This window comes from Idiotropiscis lumnitzeri, chromosome 10 (assembly GCF_059441095.1).
Source record: "Idiotropiscis lumnitzeri isolate Australia: NSW breed Sydney's pygmy pipehorse chromosome 10, RoL_Ilum_1.0, whole genome shotgun sequence".
NCBI lineage: Eukaryota > Metazoa > Chordata > Actinopteri > Syngnathiformes > Syngnathidae > Idiotropiscis > Idiotropiscis lumnitzeri.
This window is the reverse complement of record NC_142400.1, coordinates 6,001,695-6,023,145: the sequence shown is the minus strand read 5'-3', so window position 1 is coordinate 6,023,145 and position 21,451 is coordinate 6,001,695. Positions and strand designations below refer to the sequence as shown.

At 43.4% G+C, this 21,451-nt stretch overlaps 2 protein-coding genes across 3 annotated transcripts; one reads left to right on the top strand and one right to left on the bottom strand.

The window, feature by feature from the left end:
- Positions 1–1,186: 1,186 nt before the first annotated feature.
- gsk3ab (glycogen synthase kinase 3 alpha b) lies at positions 1,187–13,977 on the bottom strand. 2 transcript variants are annotated; one of them, XM_088307138.1, is made up of 11 exons: positions 13,620–13,977; positions 13,324–13,509; positions 8,912–9,099; positions 8,714–8,797; positions 7,787–7,897; positions 5,964–6,094; positions 4,890–5,094; positions 4,697–4,792; positions 3,749–3,935; positions 3,593–3,670; positions 1,187–2,867 (listed from the first exon to the last, which is right to left on the bottom strand). In XM_088307138.1, exons 2-11 carry the CDS (start codon positions 13,496–13,498, stop codon positions 2,800–2,802), a joined length of 1,323 nt encoding a protein of 440 aa, XP_088163264.1. In that variant the 5' UTR covers positions 13,499–13,509; positions 13,620–13,977; the 3' UTR covers positions 1,187–2,799. The 2 variants fall into 2 exon arrangements, with proteins under 2 accessions (XP_088163264.1, XP_088163265.1); XM_088307139.1 differs by lacking the exon at positions 13,620–13,977 and having other exon boundaries at positions 13,324–13,613.
- Positions 13,978–14,665: 688 nt separating this feature from the next.
- znf526 (zinc finger protein 526) lies at positions 14,666–21,368 on the top strand. Its single transcript, XM_088305965.1, has 8 exons — positions 14,666–14,878; positions 16,026–16,356; positions 17,076–17,239; positions 17,306–17,407; positions 17,706–18,448; positions 18,526–18,658; positions 18,842–20,263; positions 20,909–21,368. The coding sequence occupies exons 2-8, from the start codon at positions 16,077–16,079 to the stop codon at positions 21,053–21,055; spliced, it is 2,991 nt and encodes a 996-aa protein (XP_088162091.1). The 5' UTR covers positions 14,666–14,878; positions 16,026–16,076; the 3' UTR covers positions 21,056–21,368.
- The last annotated feature ends 83 nt before the right edge of the window (positions 21,369–21,451 follow it).

Sequence of the window (21,451 nt, the reverse complement as noted above, 5' to 3'; positions counted from 1 at the left end):
CAGCATCTAACTCCAATTTAGTGTTCTGCATTTTCTTCGGATTTATTTATTTATTTTGTGCAGAAGACGCGTCAACAAGACGGATCTAGTGGAGCACCCCAGTGAATTAGAACAGCCCGGAAAAGTGTATTTTATTCTTGCTGTGTAAAAAGTGAAACTCATACTATGGATTTATTAAACCAGGCGTGGGCAAACTACGGCCCGGGGGGCACATGCGGCCCGTTAAACGTTTTAATCCGGTCCGCGAACTTGAAAAAAAAAAATAGATGAATAAACCCTTGTGAATGATTTTTCTAAATACTGTGATTTTTCAAAGACATATATATTGTTGTAATGCTTTTATTCACTTTCATTTCAAATTAAATGTATTTTTTTCCTCCGATGAGGTGAGGTTACCAAAACACTCCGTGTACGATATCATTTCACATTCAAATGTTAACGTACACGAATTACAGTTGTATGCTTTGATATTTTGTCATCAATTACCAACATAAATTTCACCAAATCATGACAATACGAAAACGTATTGTCTGCAATACCTATAATAGGCCACTAGGCGACAGTACTGCTTCAAGAAACATCTTCCAGTTCCCTCTCCATTTGTGCAAAAAAAGGAACATAGCTTTTCCTATACTTTCACAAAACAATGGATGCTTTTGGAAACATGAGTAGTTTTGCTTCATTTAGTCGTGAATTTCCAAAGATTCTAGTTTTAGGTTTCTTGTCCACTGGTCAACTTTCAAAGTATTTTTACTTTGGTTAATGTGTCATCAGTTGTAGGGCAACCAAGGATGTTAAACATGTCTCAATGTAGTTTGAATCTAATTCACTTAATCCTATCTATAAACTTTTAATAGGGATTGAGGATTAGGGTTGCATCTGAGTTGGGGTTTATCCCAGTTAAATATTCTCTTTATGCCTGCACAACAGTAACAAAAAAATTTACTTTAAATTGCCAGTAGTTAAAAGTTGAGCTTGGAAAAAAATTGCCATGACATATTTTCCTGACATTCCCTTTTGTCCCCATCAGCATGAGATGATTAACGCTGGTACCAATCATGTCACTGTGTTCCCAAGGCGATAGAGGAAACGCGGTGACATGATAGGAGCCTCGATTACCGCTGTGACATGATCGGGACCTCGATTAACCGGCGTGCAATTAAAACACAGGAGTGCGGAGACGCAAAACGTTTCATCACTTTATTAATGAGTTTAATTATTTATAGCAACAAACAAAAACAAAACAAAAAAAAAACAGTCTCTCTCCCCCCATTCCTCCTCCTTTATCCCCTTGAGCCGACCGTTTCGCTGTTCGTTCCACAAACGAGGGCTGTAATAAGAGCGTTGTGGGGGTGGATTTTAGAGCGAATTAAAAAAAACCAAAAAAAAAACTAACAAAACAGCACCACGTACAACAGTGGAGTAGAACTGGAGCTGGTCGGACATAGGAGAAAGTCAATGGAAGATTCTGTTCTCACCTTTGATGAAACGCACAAAATTCTGTACTCCCTCCCCCCACACGCGTACGCACGCACACACAAGCAAGCAACAAATCCTTGTAACATTCTGTTCACATTGAAGCTCAATGGAAACAATAAGCGTTCCACCAGACAGGTGGTACAGTATCTTGGATGTGACAAAGTTTCCTGCCCCACTACTACATCATGTTGGAAATAATATACACGAAAAAACCCACAGACCCCGCCCCCAAAAAAACAAACACACAATACAATAAATAAAACAGTTAAGACAACAACTGCGGGCGGGGGAAGTCATGACAGGAGAAATGGAAGGAGAGAGAATAAGATGTGAGACTTTTTTTTGTTCTGTTTTTCCTTTTTTTTGTGTGTTGTTGCCATCCAGAACCAGGGACCGGGAAAAAAAAAAAAAAAAAAAAAAGTAATACCGTATTTACAGACTGCGACGGCGGATTAAACAGTCTGGTCGCTTGAACGCGCCATCTACTGGAGGAAAAAAATAATATTACAAGAACAACAATAGAATAATAACAAAAAAAAGATCAAATAAAAGGTAGTTGATATTTACAGATTAGCTGTGTTGTGGAGGAGGAGGAAGAGGAAGAGGGAGAACCAAGTGGAAAGAGGATGAAAGTTCAAGGTCCGAGACAGGAAGTTGAGGGAAGTAACTCTGGGTCTAAATGACGACGACGACGTTGAGGTTGGACCCGTTCGTTTAGCCTCCTGAAATATTTTCCAGCTTACATGATCGATACATGAGTTTATAATATTTATACGGAGGCCTCTAACCCCGCACATAAAACAAAAAAGAAATGGCAAGTTAAAGGAGGGAAAAGAAAGGCTGCTGCAGTGTGCTTCCTTTGTCATAAAATTTCTTTTAAATCACCTCTCATCTAAAAATGACACCATCAGCCGGAAAAAAAAGGACTTGGTTGTTTTAGGGTACAAAGTGACACTCTGAAAGAACAGAGAGCGTTTTGTACCATTTTTGGGGAGGGGAACATGATTGTCATTCTCCAAAAGCCAAATGGCCACTCCACATAAAATTATCGAAATAAAACAAAAGATTTGTTTTAAAAAAATGAAAGAAAAAAAAGAGGGGATTAAAAAGTCCATAACACAGACAATGTGTGTACAACCCCAAACATCCCACTGAACTTAGCCTCTCGGGAAGGAAGGTGGGTTGGTGAGTGGGGAACAGCAATGTATGATGTGTGTGTGTGTTTGCGTGCGTGTATAGTCTCTTTCTAAGTGTTGGGAGGAAGAAGAGGAAGAGTGGGAAGAGAAAAAGAAAAAAGCTTGGCAGGGTGGTGTTGGCTGTTCAGGTACTGTTGTTGATGGAGCCGGGCACGGAGCCGGGCTGGGCGGTACTGTCTGACGCACTGCCATCTGCAGAGCGACAACGGCATTACACAATTGGCAGCAGAATCTTTAGTGTGTGTGTGTTATTTTAAGTCAAATTAAATAAAAAAAAAAAACATAACATTAAATAATTCAGATGCCTTCTTTGCCTTAAAAAAATGTTTTTTTTCTAAATCAGGTGATTTATTAAAAATATTTTTTAAATAAAAAGAAAACATTGAGAGAAACAATTCAGGCCGTTTAGGATTGTTTTTTCAAAGGTGAAAAAAAAATCACGCTTTAAGTTACATTTTTTTTAAATAAAATCAAAATTTATAAAACCCAGATGATTATTTTTGATTATTCATTAAAAAACAAGTTAATCAGATGAAAATTGACAACATAGTTAAGCCTTTTTGTTTTGAATAAAGCAAAAATAGAATATAATTCAGTAAATTATATTAATTATTTCTAATTAACAAAGTATAAATTAAACGTGTTCAAATTTTGTTGAAATTAAAATTGAGACAAAACTGACACAAATAATCAAATGTTTCAATAATAACAGAATTATTTCAGATGCTACTAGTGAAATATTAACAGATTACAATTGGGAAAATTTCATTTGAGATTTTTGATTACGTAATTTAACGGCGAGATTTGTTCAAATTCAAATTGTGTCTCTTACTAGCGCTGGCGTAAAAAGAAAAAGGGCCCAATAGCAAAGAGTTTGCAATGTTATGCGTAGGGTGTGTGCGTGTTCTTCCACATACCATGTGAGGCAGGCGTTGTCTGTGCACGAACGTGAGGAGGAATGAGTGTTGAATTCAACTGGGGCTGGATGGACAGCTCTGAGGAGACACGGGAAAAGGCGCATGAAAAACACCTCATCGGGTTTCACTCGTCGTTGCGCGCGTACGGGAACCGACCGACGGGACTGAAGTTGAAGAGGAGCGGCAGTTCTCGCCCACTGGGCAGGCGGGTATTGGGCTGGCGCAGCTCATCGAAGAAGGCGTGCGCACAGGCCTCCAGCGGAGACAGACGGGTGACCGGCGTGTATTCCAGCAGTCGCGAGCAGAGGGCGATGGCCTCCGGTGGCGTGCGGGGCTTGAATACCTGATCAGAACGACACACACGCGTACGGGATGAACACGGGAGGTCACGCAAAGCAGTCGACTGGACATGAGGGCATTTTTGCACATTTTAAGATTACAAGTGGCAGGATTTGAAAATTTGGCTTTTAAAAGTTTTTTTTTTTGTACAATAATAAAAGAAAAATGAATAAGATTCTAATCTACAGCAACTACTCGGTGTTTTTTCTTGAATACAAATGTAGTAAACATATTTTTGCTGTCTTGCCAAATGTTCATAGCACTTGTGGGTTTCTTTCTCAAAATAAAAACATGGGAAGATTTCAAATTACAAAAGAATAATTAAAAAAATAATTAACTTCTCCAAAAAACTACGTTTTTCATAATTTACTATTCAGATTACAATGTTATTATTATTATTAGTTTATTACATAAAAACAGAACGTATTTTTAAAATTCAGACATACTGAACAGTATTTTCTTCAGCAGAGAGCGGGTGCGTAATTTTAAGGTACACCTCTGTCAAATGTTAAAACTAAATGAATGACAAATGATTGTACGTGCTTGACAAATTGTAATACCGCAGGAATCATGCTTATTCCATGTTTTCAAATAAATCCCCCATTATGCAGTCGAGTAAATCTTATATTATTGTACAGTGTCAAGAAGTGTGTCGGTGGTACAAGTCGGCTCATTGCAGAGCCGTCACCATTTGACATGCGATCGAGTGAGATTGAACGGTGATATTGATTTGACTCTTGAGAGTCATTCAGCAGCACTAATTACCTTTGTCCACGGGTGGGCTTTAATTTGTGGGAATTTGAACTCAGTATAGTTAGGATTCATCTCTCGGATTTGCTCCCTTGTCGGAGTTCCAAGAACCTGACACATGAACAGTAAAATATGCGTTACAATTAGGGATGACCACGTATTGAATCTCCTCTGACTAAGCAAGAGCTCAACTCCTCAAAGTACGTACCTTGATGATCTCTACGAGCTGGTCCACGCCGCTGTCCCCCGGGAAGATGGGCTGGCCCAGTAGCAGCTCAGCCAACACGCATCCGGCCGACCAGATGTCGATGTTGGACGTGTAGTCGGTGGCGCCGAAGATGAGCTCCGGGGCGCGGTAGTACCGCGAGCAGATATACGACACGTTGGGCTCGCCTCGGACCAACTGTTTGGCGCTGCGGGGAAGACAGTGGACAGACACCATTAGGGGAGGATAACTGACTTACAATCTAATTAAAAAAAACGATATATGACACTTTTTTTTCCCCACCTTGCCTCGTCCTGCAACTTATACATGAAAAAAATATATAATTTCAGAGACAGCCACAAGAGGGCACTCTAGACCAATGCATAGATATCCCCTACCACTTCCAAAGACAACTGAGAACGTTTGAACACAAATGCCCCTCAAAAGAATCAGTCACATGCAGATTACAAAGTTGTAAGTACTGAAATTTACAGCGGGGAACCGTAATCGAGCAGCAGAGATAAAATTTGGAGTGAATGAGAAACCTGTTTGGGACTGGCGAAAAATGTAGGCGACACTTACTGCGATAAAGAAAACAGAAAAACTGAAAGGTAGATCGCCACAGCCACAGAGGAACGAGTTTGCTCGAGGTGTTGTGAACAATGTGCAGTTACGGTATGTCTCCACGCTTAGTTTGTTGCCAAGACGATTAATTTAAAGGACTTTGCGGGAGGACCTTCTTGGTGCTCCACTTCATGCAATGCAACTGCCTCTCGATCAGAGAGCGCGGACAGGCTACGTTAAGTGCTATACTTTTAATAAATCTTGAACGCATTTTGAACACAAGCACCAACCAACCAACTCCCTATTTGGCAAGTTGAAGTTACTGCCACACTGTTATTTAATTAATCCATTCAGTGAAACATCTGATCTGGCCGGGCTTTATTTCCAACAAAGGACAAAAAAAAAAAAAAAGTGGGCGAGCAAAACAAGACTTGCATGCGCAGTCAAGACATCTGACGCACACGGCAACTGAAAGAATGTTGACGACGAACGAGTGTAACGTGTGCAACTAACCTGCCGAAGTCACAGAGTTTGAGGATGGCTGTCTCGGGGTCCACCAAGAGGTTTTGGGGCTTGATGTCTCTATGACATACACCCTGGGAATGGATATAAGCCAGGCTCCTGAACAGCTGGTACATGTACACCTGGAGAGAAGGACACAACGGTTCAAATACATAAAAAGTCCACCGTGCTGATTCGTATTCGGCATCTTGTGGTTTTAGTACACTTGTACCTGCAGTCCTGACTTGCGCATGACCTACACTAAGCTTGAGTCAACCAAGGCGGTGGCTTTCCAATGTGGGTGGTGGTGGAGGGGTTACGAGTGACTCACAATCTCCTATAGCTGTGCAATGACTTTTCGACAGAATTATTCAATGTTAATCGCTGCCTTTTCTCCCCAAAGACAGCAATAACATGCGTGGGCATTTCTTCCATGTCAGAAATCGTAGCAATGTTGGGTGGTGTTGGATGCAGATTGCAGCACAGTACAAACATGAATAGAGATGGCGTGTAACGTTCTTATTTATAAAAAAATAAATAAATAAATAAAAAAAAGTAAAATTGAAATTGCTTCTTTTGATCATTTCAAAGTTTGGATAAAGAATACATTAGAGCAAAAAAAACATGTAAATATGTACCGGTAACGAGATGGGGTCTCTGAATCTGGACAGAAAATGCTTTTGATTTCATCGGAGGTAAAAAAAAAAAAAATGCTTGTCACAAGAGGACAATTTACAAAATGTGGAGATACAGTGAACCCTCGCTACTTCACGCTTCACCTTTCGCGGGTTCAGTGCTTCGCGGGTCTAAAAAATATTCGGGGGCATTGTAGTTTCGCCGAGCGGCACGAGGGGGCGCTGGAGCGGTTAGACGGCCGGCGTGCGCCGAAGAAGAGCGTGGGAGAAGAGGAGAGTGGACGAAGAAGAGCACGTTCCCCCGGGCACGATTTGGGGCGATGTTTCGCGCGGTTCGGACCGTACCAGAGCTCCGGCCAGCGTGCCTGGCAGTTAAGCCGAAGAGGAACAACTTCGGCCCGGGCACTAGCGGGGCGACATTTCGCTCCGTTCGGGACCGTGCGAGAGCTCCGGAGGAGACCGGCCGGCGTGCGTGGTAGTTAAGCCGAAGAGGAACACCTGAATGAATAAATGAATAAATAAATAAATGAAGAATGCCACCTTTCATTTCACAGGGCACACCGGACGGCGTACCAGCAGGTAGAAGTCTTTTTTTTTTTTTAAGCATTTTTGAAGGTGCGCCGCTACTTCGCGGATTTTCAGTTTTCGCGGGTGGTCTCGGTCCCCATTAACCGCGATAACCGAGGGTTCACTGTACTGGTTTGTGGTATCGCAGCATGGCAAATTCCAGCATTATCGTTACAAGCCTCTTGCTGCATCACAGCGTGATTATGGACAAAATGACTAAAAAACGAGCGATCTTGCTTAAACAAGGAGAGAAAGTGAGCGAGGAGCCGAAGACATGCTGTGACAGAAATGTAGCTCTGTTGGCAAAGAAATGAGTCAGACGTGTGGCGTAACGCCTTGGGGGAACCTCAGGTTGAATGAAGTGGGCCATGAGATGGTCTGAATGTTCTCTCTGCTGTGACACACAATAAACGCACAAAATGACCCTTTAAAAAACAACCACCTTGCAGACAAGGAGCCAAGTGGCTTTCCCTTAAAGAGCCACACAGGAAAACAAACAAAGCAAGCAACCTTGACTTTTCGTCTACTCCAGATTGAAACTTGCAACATCCCACTAGATTTATTTATTTGTGTGTGTGGAGGATTTCTTTGGTGGATGTAGTAGCAGGGAGGCAATGGAAAGGCAGCGTTTACCTTAACATAAATGATGGGGATGGTGGTCTTCGCTTTGTTGAAGTGCCGAGCCACCCTGTACACCGTCTCGGGAACAAAGTCCAACACCAGATTCAGGTAGACTTCATCTTTCTGCACAGGACGCAGACAGGAAATAATGGGAGTCTTTTTCCAACTCACACCACATTGTGATGTTTTGAAATACACAGGTGCAACGTCACAGATGAAACAGCCGACCAAAAACGCGATGATGTATCTATCACAAGCGCTTTCCAAGAAAAATGATTCTTGGTTCAAAGTGACATCTCCTCAACAGGCTGCCACCAAGTTACACGAGACATATATCCTGCTTTGCAATAATACTTAACTATACTGTATTTGTAAGTTCAAATGAACCTGTGGATAAAAAGCGATGCGTAGAGAGTCTCTGTCATAAAAATGCTCAATGAATGTAACCAGCAGCATCTCTAAAGCTCAAAGTATCACCTTTATTTCTGGCCGATTTCCTCTCTTTGTATTAATACAAAATAGCTAGCGCGAAAAAGGAAATCAGCATCTCCCTTGACTTGTGCCATGTTTGTGGCTCAATGAAAAAATTCGTACAGGTTATTAACATAAATAATAAATCCCCATTGCATTTATACAGGGCATCAATTGTACACGAATTTTTGCTATTGGCAGGCCAGCCTGATCCCTTTTTGAATAGTGAGGGGACATTTTTTTTTATGAAAATGTGACATACAATAAGATAAAAGCAAAATCCAAACGTTAGGAGATTCACGTATTCATTTAAGCAAATGTGACACTTACATTACACCGTTGACATCAAAGTAAAGACGGTGTTGTGCTGCTTTAATATTCAGCGCAATTAACTCATACGAGAGCTATGTTAAAATGTTACTTCAAACATTGCCTTGGGAAGAAGCTCAAACGACAGCGACTACACACCTTTTCACCACTGGAGTAGAAGAAGTAACGTAGCCGCACAATGTTGCAGTGGTCCAACTTGCGCATAATTTGGAGCTCTCTATTCTACAAACCAAAAAAGGAGGACAAAGCGGTCACCAGGCATAATCTCAATCAGAATGTATTTCAAAAAGTTTGACGCATATACATAAAGTTTCACTGGTGAAGCGTGTCGCTCACTTTAAAGCGTTTGTCTTGGAGCACTTTCTTGATGGCCACCATCTCCTGGCTGTCGATGAGGCGCGCCTGGTAGACCACGCCAAAGGAGCCATTTCCTATGACCTTGATGTCCGTGTAGGACACTTCCTGCGGGCGGTCGGGGCCTTGGCCCGGCGTGGCCACTACGGTGGTCAATTTGCCACTGTCACCTGTAAAAGAAGAACACTTGAATAAATATAATAATACGGAGAAAAACAATCAAAAGTTTCGATTGTAAACTACACATTTTTTAATCCCAAATGACGACCAGAGCATTCTGTCCTGCCAATCGGAATCGAACCGCTCGTGACACCAGATCTTATATCCGTCCGGGTCATCCAGGGGTGACAGGTGACAATCTGATAAGCATACCAGAACTGTGCATACGCGAAGGGAACATTCGGTGCTTTAAGGACAACCTCTGGGGCTCAATATGGATAAAATAGATCCCTTAGGATCCCAACCAGTGTTCAAATTCCAAAATTGCAAATGTGTACATTTGTAAATGTCTTGTTTCCATCCAAACAGTCTTAAAGTAGACGATGATCTTCCTTTAAAATGGTTCTCACTAATTTGACTGATCAATGGCCATGCAACACATTTAAGGCAGGACCTGATGGTATGGATTTTTTTTTTAGGTTGAAGCTGATTCAGATACTTGGCAGAACACAAATTTGATAACCAATCTAGAAAAAAATAATGACTAAAAATAACTAATAACTAATTTGACTATTTTATATTACTTTGTCTTCTAGTGTTTGTTGCACTTTACAAAAGGAGGAAAAAAAACTGATTGAATTGATTGATGAAATCGATCATATTCCCACAATAAACGAGGGTTTACTGTATATCAAAATGTCTATAATCAAGCTTGTCACAGTTCCAGCTCAGAAGCCGTTCAAACCACGTCAACGTGATCCCGTTCCACTCAGCACCAGGCGCGCTACGTGTGGTCCGCAGGTTGATTTGGCGTAATCCAGGATCAGATTATGTGCAAGGAGGTGATGTACTCTCTCGAAAAGTACAAGGTGTACGTCTTGAAACTGGTCAATCAGTGTCATAACTGGGCTGATGTTTGACCCAAAAAATAAAATGGCGCTTGAGATCAAACAGTAACTGACAGAGCTGGTTAGAGGGGCATTGAGGAATGGGGGGGGGGGGGGGGGGGTTCTGTAATGGCGCGGCGGTTCGGGTCGAGAGCGATTTGATGAATCAACACCACAAGCGGTGACATTGGGGAAGGAGAGAGCGAGTGAGCCAGACAGAGGCCCGCCCCCAAATCGCTTTTGTCAGAGCGCTGTAGTTAAAACAGTGTGGACAGCAGCACACCCACAAGTGCTACTCCATTTTCCCAGGGCTTGTTCGCTTTGCACGTCTCAACAAGACCCCTCCGGATCACCGCCGTGCCTCAAAATGGAGTAAGACGGTGCATCATTCCACACCAGACAGACAAATCTAGCAAACGCAGCACTGCATCAACATCACGCAAGACAGTGATTGTGTTGATTGCTGCATAATTGATCCAATAGCTCTACTTGTCTTATATTAGATCTCTGCTTACTGACATTTTCACAGTTGCAATGGGTCACAATTAGGAACGTACCTAAAAGCACTTTTATTTTTCCTTCAGACCGAGTAGGGAGTATAAGTACTTACATTTGAGTATTCGCCAACACATTTTTTTCCCACTCAATATTTCAGTTATATTGTATTGTGTGTGTTGTTATGTTTATTTATTTATTTTTTTTAATATATAAAAATTGTTTTAGAAAAGAGAAAATTGCCATTAGTTTCATGTGATTTTAAGGAAAATGATGAAATCAGGATATGTTATAACACCCTGAATCACATCTTTGAGTATCTGCCGATAGCAGCTCTCGATGTAGACATACTATGAACAACTTTACTGAGATCTGTGCAAAAATAAATTTGAGCAGTAAAAAATAGCCATCGGGATGACTTGCTGTTCGTGACATGCCGACACTTAACCTTTAATTGGTCATGACCGTGTAATAAAAATCAATGGATACATTTTTTTTCCCACGCATCTTACACGCATTTTTTTGTGTGCGTGTAGTTTTACATGTGAATCAGCGGGGTCTGAAAAGCATGCTGTTCAACTGCAGACATTTCGGATTTTGTGGTGTCATGGCACACTGCAGGAAAAGGAAGTGACGAATGCGGTGATGGAAAGCCTTGAACATTACAATCGTTTTGCTCATCGTTACTTTATGTATTTAGAAGTATCTCTGTCTGTACTGATGATATTCCCCCCCCGCCAATAGTTTTCCGGTTGGCTTTTCTAACCATGAGGAATGGTGATTATCACTGGACAGTATGAAGGTGTATTACATCTCGCGCATGCACAGAAGGTACTTTATGGTCTGCGTCGCTGTCCGTCATTGTGGTGTATTTTCATCATTTTTTCAGCGCCAAGTGCCGACAGTCGGCCTGACGCCTAGCGTCGGTCACTACTGGCCAACATCGGATTGGTCTATCTAGTCTAGTCCCTTAAAAGTTCCACTGCGCCAATCTTTCTCAAAGTGAATTCAAAGGAAAAAGGTCTTTAAATATAGAGCAGCTGTGTCATAGTCGCCGTTTTAATAATGAATGCAACTAAAGATGAGTGGATATCGTTTAGCTTCCAACACATCGCTTACATAAAGAAGAAGCAAAAACACTAAAGACTGGAGTTACACTCCATGCTTCAAATGCCACAATTGGGATGTGCATAGTGGTGGCATCATAAATGGGGAAAAAGACACCGCGAATCTGTTATTTCCAAATCAGAATACGGCCTCTTCCAAATGCAGATACTAATTTGATAGGTATTGAATATCTGCCAAGATGCGGGCTGTCTAAATGTGCACATCGGACGGACACCGCCAATGTCAGCTTGACATTATCAAAACGCAAAGAGTGTTGTATACACACAGGATGGACCGTGATATAGTGGAGGAACATTGGAAATGTAATTAAAATATGAGTGTATCAATAAATCATTGAGTCAAAAACAATAAATTAACACAAATGTTTGATTTATGCTATTTAAGTCAAATTTTTTAGGGCAAGTGACGACATCTGAAACGTCACGGTAATGTTGACGCATCGACTTGGAGAACACCTCCGAATTCTGGACTGTTCAAGCTCACTGCTGAATATTTTTCATTGAAACGTGTCAGCCAATTGGAGGTTTCCTCGGGTAGGAGACAAAACAAAAGGTTCTAGGAGCTATGGCTAGAAATAATGAAGTTATCCTGTTTTACTCTAATTTGAAAGTGTTTTGGGATCATATTCCCTATTAGGAACAGGGGTGAAACCGCAGGACAAAATGGCAGCCACGTAATTTTAAATGGCCCCCAAAAGCAGATGTGTATCAACTTCATGTTTCATGCAAAATAATAAAAATACTAATACTTTTAAAAACGTTGAGCTATTCCAAGCATTTTTGTTATAAATTCCCACTTTAAAATATATTTGAGCAAATGTGTTTATACTGAATTCTAATTTCAAAACTAGGTTCTGACCAATTTATTGTGTTTAATAAGTACGAGGCGATCACACAAAAAGGCCATTTTAGAAAAAAGAAAAATTCTCGGACCCATCATCCAATTTTTAAAAACTTCCAACCAGACACATCATTCTTAAAGACTTTCGTTTTGGGTGAAATCTTGTCACTTTGTTATTTATATCTATGGTTCAAATTGTGTTCAATACAAATATTTATAGACATTATGTGGTTGTCCACTATTCACGGATTTCGCTTGGGATTTTGGTGTGTGGGTTTGATAAACATTTACTGTTAAATTTAAGGTTATTTAAACTGGGTCACTTTGTGCAGTGTTAATTTAACATGTGTAGTTAGTCTGCTATAAAGGCTAGTTCCACTTAGAAGTAGGCTACGTGCTGACGCTACTACCTGAGATCTCAATCAATTGGTCGAACGGTATGACAAAAAAGACCGATTTATTGTAAGTGTCGACTCCGTAACGATAAAGGGGCGCTATATTCCACAAATGACTAGCACGGACGCTCATGCTAGCTCTAAACCAGGTTAACGTGAAAAGGAGTCAACGAAATTGAAAATGTCAATAATAACAACTTGATAAAAATCGACTTTCGCCGAAAACACAGCAGTAAGTATCGGTGTTGAGTTGACTTTAAAGGCTTCTCATCAAAAAGGTTTAATAATGGGAGAAAAACACGGCTAACGATAGATGGCTAGCTAGCCCAAGTTAGCCAAGAGCCTGCTAGCTGAGATTAGCTGGGCGACTGTGATGGATATTATTTAAACAAAATGTCGACTACGCCATGTGAAATAAATCACAGCCGCGGCATTGTTTGTCATAAAGTGTGCCACGCAGCGAGTGGTCATTTAAAAATAGGCCACTTACGGGGTAGTTTGAGGTTCCCAAAGCTCGTCGAGCTGCCTCCGCTGGTTTGCGAAGCCCCCGACTTGCCTGTCGAGCTTCCACCGGCGACTGCTGACCCGACACCGGCTGCAGCGGCTCCGGGAGCTCCGGGAGGCTCGGCGAATGAGCTCGTCCTGGGCCGCCCGCTGCCGCTCATATTTGTGTGAACTAGAGCCAGGGTTAATGGCGAACGTTACTGACAGCCAGCCAATTCACACAGGTCAACCGTACGAACAAAAAAAAAATCCCATGGAGGAAAAAAAAAGAACTAGACTTACAGCGTTCTTAGACGGCTTTCTGTCCCGTCTCCCCCTTTCTTCCTCTGTACTGTAGAACGATGATGGTGGGGAACTGGGGAGTTGACGTACAGTGACGTCACACTCGCAAAGGCTAGTGGGAAATTGAGTTTCAAGGTACACTATGGGGTTTGTTTGTTTGTTTGTTATAAACTGCATCCAGGAATGCTGGTTAATGTGAAAGAATGCAAAATCATGACGTTCAGTTTCTCGAATAAAGTGATACCGTTGCTATAATAGCCCCAAAACATAAAAAACTGTATGAGCTGTCGGCCTATTCTATTTAGCATAACAAAGGTTGACAAGGCAACCCAATAAAAAACAGACAAGTTACCAAAGTACATGTTGATTTCCGCAAACACATGTTTTGTTTTTCGATAAATAACTGAACAAAAGTCAGTATCCGTGGGCAAAACTCCATTAGTCACCGAACAATACGCGTTTGAGATTGATAAACAAACTGTCTAATCTCAAATTCAACATTAGCGCCCTACAGCACATTGGGCGGGGCTTGCTTTCACACACCAAATAAACAGCCAAACGCCCAAATAAAATAATCACTATCAAACGTAAATTATCCAAAAGTATATGATGATTTCGGCAAAATATTTGATGACAAATGACTCGGCGCAAATAAGTACTGGTGGGCAACAACTACACAACGCACCCTGCGATTGACAACCGCAGCGTCCAATAGTGATTTCAAGGCATTGTGCAAAGCCATATATTGGGCGGGACTTACTTTCACACACAAAATTGAGGCATCATGGAGGATTAATGTTGCAAATTAGCAAACTAACAAGGTAGTCAATGCCAAAATAAAATAATGGTAAATTATCCTATACCAAACGTTCGTAGACAAAAGTAAATGAAGAATTCCATAAAATCATTTGTTTACTCAAATGACTCGGCATGAATACGTATCGGTGGGTAAAACTACAATACCCGACACGCATAGCGCGTCGTGTGATTGACAACCACACAGTCCAATCGCGGTTTTCAGACTTTGAGCACTACTGCGTAATGGGCGGGGCTTAGCTTCACAAAAATGGAGGCAAACGACTGGTTAACGTCTTCCTACAAGCGGTAAAACACAATTGTTGGCTATCAATCATCACATTTCTGTGCTTCCCGTGCTCAAGACGGCGCCAGGGGGATCCTCGGCGCAGCGGGGCGTGTGGGACGTGTGAGTGACGTGCCGTGATGTCTACAAACGGCGCTGTCCGACGACAGTAAATGAGGTAAAGGGAGTGAGGAAAAAAAAGAAGGGCCCCGACCGCCTTTCGTTTGGAGAGCTCCGGCGAAAAGTGGCTAGCGCCGCCTGACGGACCGCCCGGCGAACCGGGCAACCGCCGTCAGGAAATAGCGGTGCCGAAAATTGGTCCTGGCTGGCCGAGGGAGCGCCTCCAATCGCCCTCCACGCGCCATCACACATACATAATATACAAGATACGCTGTTAATAAACGTTATTGTGATTCAAGAGTACCGTTGCAACCAGTGGTTGGTACCAAGCTAACAGGAAGGGCTATCGTGCTTGCTAATCGCTAAATCGAGCCATGTAACCTTTCATTTTGGCTTTTTATCACCCACATTCTGTAATCTAATTCAATTTGGGCCAAATAATAAACACTTAAATCATGAGTGCTCGCTACATAAAGAACATGTAGGAAATCCTTCCTTTTTAAAATTAAACTCACTCAAACCAACAATCCATTGTAGTTTAAGAGCAGTTTGTTTTAAACGGGGTCGGTTAACTTTTTACATTCAATGTGATAATTTGAGGTGGAAGGGAAGCAGATGTATGGGATGCATAAATAATCATTAAAAAAAAAAAAGGAATGACACAATAGTTGGCTATCAATCATCAGGCAGAAAAGTGGGTTTGAGTGAAAGAGAAAGCAGGTCTGGGGGAAGGGAGGAGATCTGGAAAGATATCATGCCTGGAAACAAAGCTGTACATTTAAGAAAATAAAAAAAACATAAAAGTTTATACCTCCTGTTGAAATCACTTCATAAAGATTTATAGTATTGACAAATGGAAAGTTAAAAAATGAAATCACTTTTGCCTTTTTGCTTCAGTTCATTAGCATTGTGCTATTCCCTCTGATGTGTGCGGTCACACATCAAAACTCAGTCATAGTAGTTGTTCTTCACAGAGGATAGATAATGTATGCTTCTGAGTATGTATTTCTCTTAATTGTAAAACAGTGAAATGATCCGGCAGTATTGCCTATGTTTATTGTGCTTAATTCACTTAAATTGTATGTATTTTTTTAATCAGCCAATTAATCTGTGTTTAATTTTACACTTGATGGGTGGGCCTATAATCTGGAGACCGTCATTTTAATTGTCTTGAAGTAGCCTCTGTCTTTTATACATGTTAACAGGTGCCGTTTTGTCTTGCCCCCGATCCATTCAAAATTACATCTACTGACATCATGGAAGCGCAGAGCGTCTACTTTGAGGTGGAGCAGCATGAGGATGTCTCTGTGGACCACCAATTCATGTGTAGCGAGTGCTGTCAGCTTTTCAGCACCCTGGAGGAAGTGCTTATCCACCAGGAGATTCACACGGGCCAGGAAGCCGAAGCGAGCCAGGCTGTCCACTGCGAGCAATACCAGTGCCTGGAGTGCGGTGCGGTCCTTGTGGACTCTGAGGAGCTCCTACTGCACCAGGAGATGCACATGCGGGTGGCCGGTATGGAGGTCGAGCAACAAGGTTGGACAGTTTGTCCTGTGATGTCTTTGTCGAACAATTCACTCATTCCCCACTCCCTGTGCATACTTCACTAAAAAGTCTACTGCAATGCTAACTGGATGGCAAATCCAATTATTGGGTAAATAGAAAATGAGCATCGCGTTTCAGGAGTGATATTCCTTCAAATATTGCAATACATACGGACAGGTTGTACTACAATAGTCACTGGGATTTAGTCTTTCTAATAAAAAATAAATGAATCAACAACAGGTTCCGTTCATAAAGTTTAAGCATGAACTTATTCTAGTCTTTTTTTTTTTTTTTAAATCAATGTAAGTGTGCATCTCCATGCATGCACAGCAGCTCTTGCCCTTTTGTGGCCAAGGTGCACCCAGCAGGAGCAACAGGCAATATTTGTATTAGTTTTTTTACTTCTATTATTTTAATCTAGTATGATTTTACTTGTCACAACCGTCATTTCACTGAATAATGTTATTAATCGAGATTCCAACATGTATCAAAATAATTGTGATTAGTATTTTTTTTTCATAATCGCCTAGTCCTATGAGAGATCTCTATTTATAGTGTGTAAGGAACGAGTGAATGATTCTGTTCTGATAATTCTTTTTTTAAATGGGGAAAAGGTTGTTGTAAAATGCAAATAGTCGCAATTGTACCAGAAAAAGTTAGATATTATTTAAAAATGTGTAATTTTTAACATTTGTGCGATCCCTTCTCAGAGTTGTGTGAGGCTGCAGTGCCCGAAGATTCTGGTTCCCAGGCACCCCAAGCGGTTCAGTACCAGTGTCTCGACTGTCTGGCTCTGTTTGACTCGCCCGACACATGGCTACAACACCGCAAAAGTCACAACAGCAGCACCACAAGCACTCATGCAGAGATGACAGTAAGAAATGTTTGTTTAACCGTCAAGTTAAAAAGCCAATTTAAACAACGAGTGTGTGATTCTCAGCCACAGGAGTACGTGCTCCAGGCGGATGGCAGCCTGGCTCCTGTCACCAACACGCAGAACTTTGTGCTGAGTGAGCGGCAGGCCGGAGAGATATTGGCACAGGTACTTGAATTTAAACGGCTTTGACGCAGACTAATTATGCTATTATTCCTCCAGTATTACGTCACAGCCACTCCAGAGTCCCAACTAAAAAGTGAACTATATTCACGTGTTAAATGTTTGCCTTTAAAGGGGCATGGCACTCGACATGAGTGGCTGGAGTCGGGTTGGTAAGTGTCTGGGTGTCGGTTGTGGCCGACAGTAGCTTCATGCGAGTGTTGAAAACTAAATTTTCCATCTACTCTGCGCATTAATGACAGACGAGGGTTTGCAATAGCTTTGCTTTGTGTGTCTGTTGCAGGTGTTTGCACAGCAGCAGCTAAAAAAGAAAGTCCACCCCAACTCCAAATCAGCCCCCCGCCCCGCCCTGCTGCCCCCGGTGACACCTGCCCCCGGCTCGGCCACCATGCATCTTCAAATCCTGACGGCTCAAGCTTTGGCCGACAGCTCCGGAAAAATGGCGTCCACGGCGCAACAGCGAAAACGAGGCACCTCGCTGAACGGCTCCGCCCACCAAGTGGCGCGGGCGTTGGCCCCCCGAGTCCTTGCTGGTGCCCGGCAGGCTGTGACCGAGACGGTGGTCATCCAACCGTACGAATGCTCCGAATGCTCCCTTCTCTTCCAGACGCCGGAGGACTTCCTCCAACACCAGGGGGAGCACTTCCTGGCGCAAGATAAAGAGAGTTCAGACGCGGGGCTCATGAGTGGCTTTGAGGAAGCTCAGGGGTCCGAGGAAATGGGGGACAAGACGGAGAACTCCATAAGGCAACCCAACCAATTCATAACGGTGGAGAAGAGACCTACGGCGGAATCCACGCCTCTGCAGTGCTCGCTGTGCAGCCGCACCTTCATCTCCGCCAACCGCCTCAAATCCCACCAGCGTGTCCATGAGCAGGGCAAGCACGAATGCACGGCGTGCGGCAGGATCTTCAAGAAGGAGACCTCGATGCAGGCCCATATGCGCACCCACCTGGGCGTGAACAGATACCTGTGCGTGGACTGCGGCCAAGGCTTCACCACCGAAATGACCCTCCTCGTGCACAGGTAAAGCCTCGCCTTGGCGGCAAATTCTTTGCTCCAGACGGGGGCCTCATCTTTCCTCTTGCGTGCGCTTCTTGCAGGAAGTCGCACACGGCGAACCCCTTTCACAAGTGCCAGTTCTGCAACAGAACCTTCACCAACATGACAAAGTACCTTTACCACCGACGGACACACGTCAGCGTCAACGCCTGTGGCACACCTGCTCCCACCACGGTAGTCCAAACCTTCTGCCACTTTGAACAACTGAAATAATATCATCAATGTCATTGAAGCTCTCGCCAAGTTTTAGATTGAGAAATGCTTTCATTTTCTCATAGTTTCTAGACTTTGTTAATTCTTTCTTCAATTCAGGGCTTGCCCTGAGCTGAAATAAACGCAAACTCAAATCCTCTCTAGGTTAATGCTGCCCCACGACGAGCCTCTCTCTCCACTCTGGCCATCCTGCAGCGAGCCAGGGAGAAGCATTCTCAGATGATGGCCCCGCTCAGTGAGGAGGAGATGGAACACATTGACCAGGACCGTGCAGATGTGAGCAAGGTGCAAAGTGGTGAGGTTCAAGTAAAGGTGGCCGAAGAGGATCTCAGCGCCAAACCTGCCATGGAAGTCGCGTCCGGCTCGACAGCAAGCGCCACACCCGCGTCGTCGGACAAAAGTGCTTTGTTTGTTTGTCGCTCATGTCCGAAGACGTTCCCCTCCCAGCAGCAGCTCCTCCAGCACCGCCGTATGGCGCACGGGCCAAAGCGCAGCTTCCTGTGTGGCGTCTGCGGCAAGACCTTCACCAAACAGATCCACGTGCGCAACCACATCCGCACGCACACGGGCGAGCGGCCGTTTCAGTGCGCCGACTGCGGCAAGACCTTTTCGTCCCTTGCCAACCTCACCCGCCACACAATGATCCACACGGGTGTGCGGCCGTACCGCTGCGAAGTGTGCCAGAGATCCTTCTCGCAGTCGTCCAACCTGCGCCAGCACAGCCTGCTGCACGCGGCGGGCGGCAGCGGAGGACTGACGTGCCCCGACTGCCCAGCCACCTTTCGCTGGCCCACCAAGCTGGCCGCGCACCGCTTCGCGCACCACCCGGGATCCCCCGCGCCATTCCCGTGTCTCCACTGCGAGGCCGGCTTCCTCACCAGGAAGCAACTAGACGCCCACTGTTCGGAGCAACACCCCGTCACGCGCCCAGAACCCTGTGGCGGCTCCGCAGGCCAATTGGAGCCCTCCACCTCCACCGCAGAAGAATCTGACACTCCGGTTCGAGTTGGCTTGGACTGCGACGTTTGCGGTAAAAAGCTCAATTCCCCCGCCAATCTGCGGCTGCACAAGCTGAGCCACCCTGGGCCCGGGCGGTCGCGCAGCAAGGGCGTTAAATCGCACCAGTGCCCCGTGTGCGGAAAATTGTTCGTTTCCAGCTCGGGTGTTGCGCTGCATCAGCGGGTGCACACGGGCGAGCGCCCGTTCCCGTGCCAGATATGCGGCAAGCGCTTCCGCCAAAGCACGCACCTGCGCGAGCACTTGCGTACACACTCGGGCGTGCGGCCTTTCTGCTGCGAGGTGTGCGGCAAGGGCTTTGTCCAGAGCATGCACTTGGTCGAACACCGCCGCACGCACACGGGCGAGCGGCCACACGTCTGCCCGCATTGCGGAAAGGCCTTCAAGACCTTCTCCAATCTGAGAAACCACAAGAAGACGCACATTCGTCAGCTGAAGCTGGACCAGGACGCCGCAGTCAAAACTGACTCGGCCATGGAGGTTTCTGCCGTGGAACTCCCCAAGGGACAGCCGCACCTCATCCAGATCCAATCCTCAGACATTCCACAGGTGTGTATTCATCGTGCATCGGGCTGGCGAAACAGTCGGGCTTTGTCACCTGGGATAGAGTGTAGGTCTTCTGTGAACCTACTGTGGATTAAGATGGTATTAAAAATGTAGAACGCCTTTAAAAATAAATAATTTACAACAATTTTTTTACGGTTTAAAATATTTCAGTGTTAGATTGTGTCCTGCCATAAATCAATACATTATCACTTTCATGTTACTTGTAACTAATTTAATTACAGTGCACCCCCACCTACTTGCATTTTCACATATTGGGGGATTTTCTTTCAGTTTTTAAAAATGTAGGTATAGTTTTTAAGAATTTTTTTTCCCTTTTTATCTTCCTCTTGTTCTTTGTAAAAAAAAAATAAGGTCTTTAAACCCACCCACGAAAAATTAATTTGACTAAATTATTGTAAATTAAACATAACCACTTTTTAAATGAAATTAGTCTTTAACATTTGTATTAAAAACGTAAATTAGCTTTTACCATGTCATTTTTCATAAAATAAATCACTAAAACCTAACCAAGTTACGCTAAAGGCTGAGTAGGTCTGGTTAATGAATATAATGTGTCAATTGGTCACTCCTGATCGACATCATCCAATCCATACCACATCTCACCAAATATCTGTCTCGCCAACACAGGGCACCAACACCATAATGTGCAACGAGTTTGGGGAGACCATCGCCATCATCGAGAGCAGCGAAGGCGGGGCGCTGCCGCTGGAGCAGGCGCTGGAGATCTTTCACACAGCGATGGAAAACGGCTTGGAAGGACTACACATGCTCTGAGAAACAAGAAATGTTGGCATTAAAACACAAGTGTTATAAAAACTACTCAGATTTATATATACATACCTACCGTTCAAATGTCGGGAGTCATTAAGAAATGTTATTTTTGAAACAAGACTTTTTTTCAATGAAGATGGAATTAAACTGTTGTAAGAAAAATGTACTTTAAAGGGTTTGGGTCTGTAAACATGTTCCATATGTGATGGTTTTTTATTAATTTTACTATGATTTGTATTAATTTGATGCAACAGCTGGAAGTCTTGACAAAATGGGATGTTAATGAATCAATAAACTCAGTTTTCTCAATGTTGAATTCATTCACCACATTTTCACTTTTCTTTCTATTTAATTGACCACCTAACTTTATTGGCATACTGAAAGTTACAGATACAAACT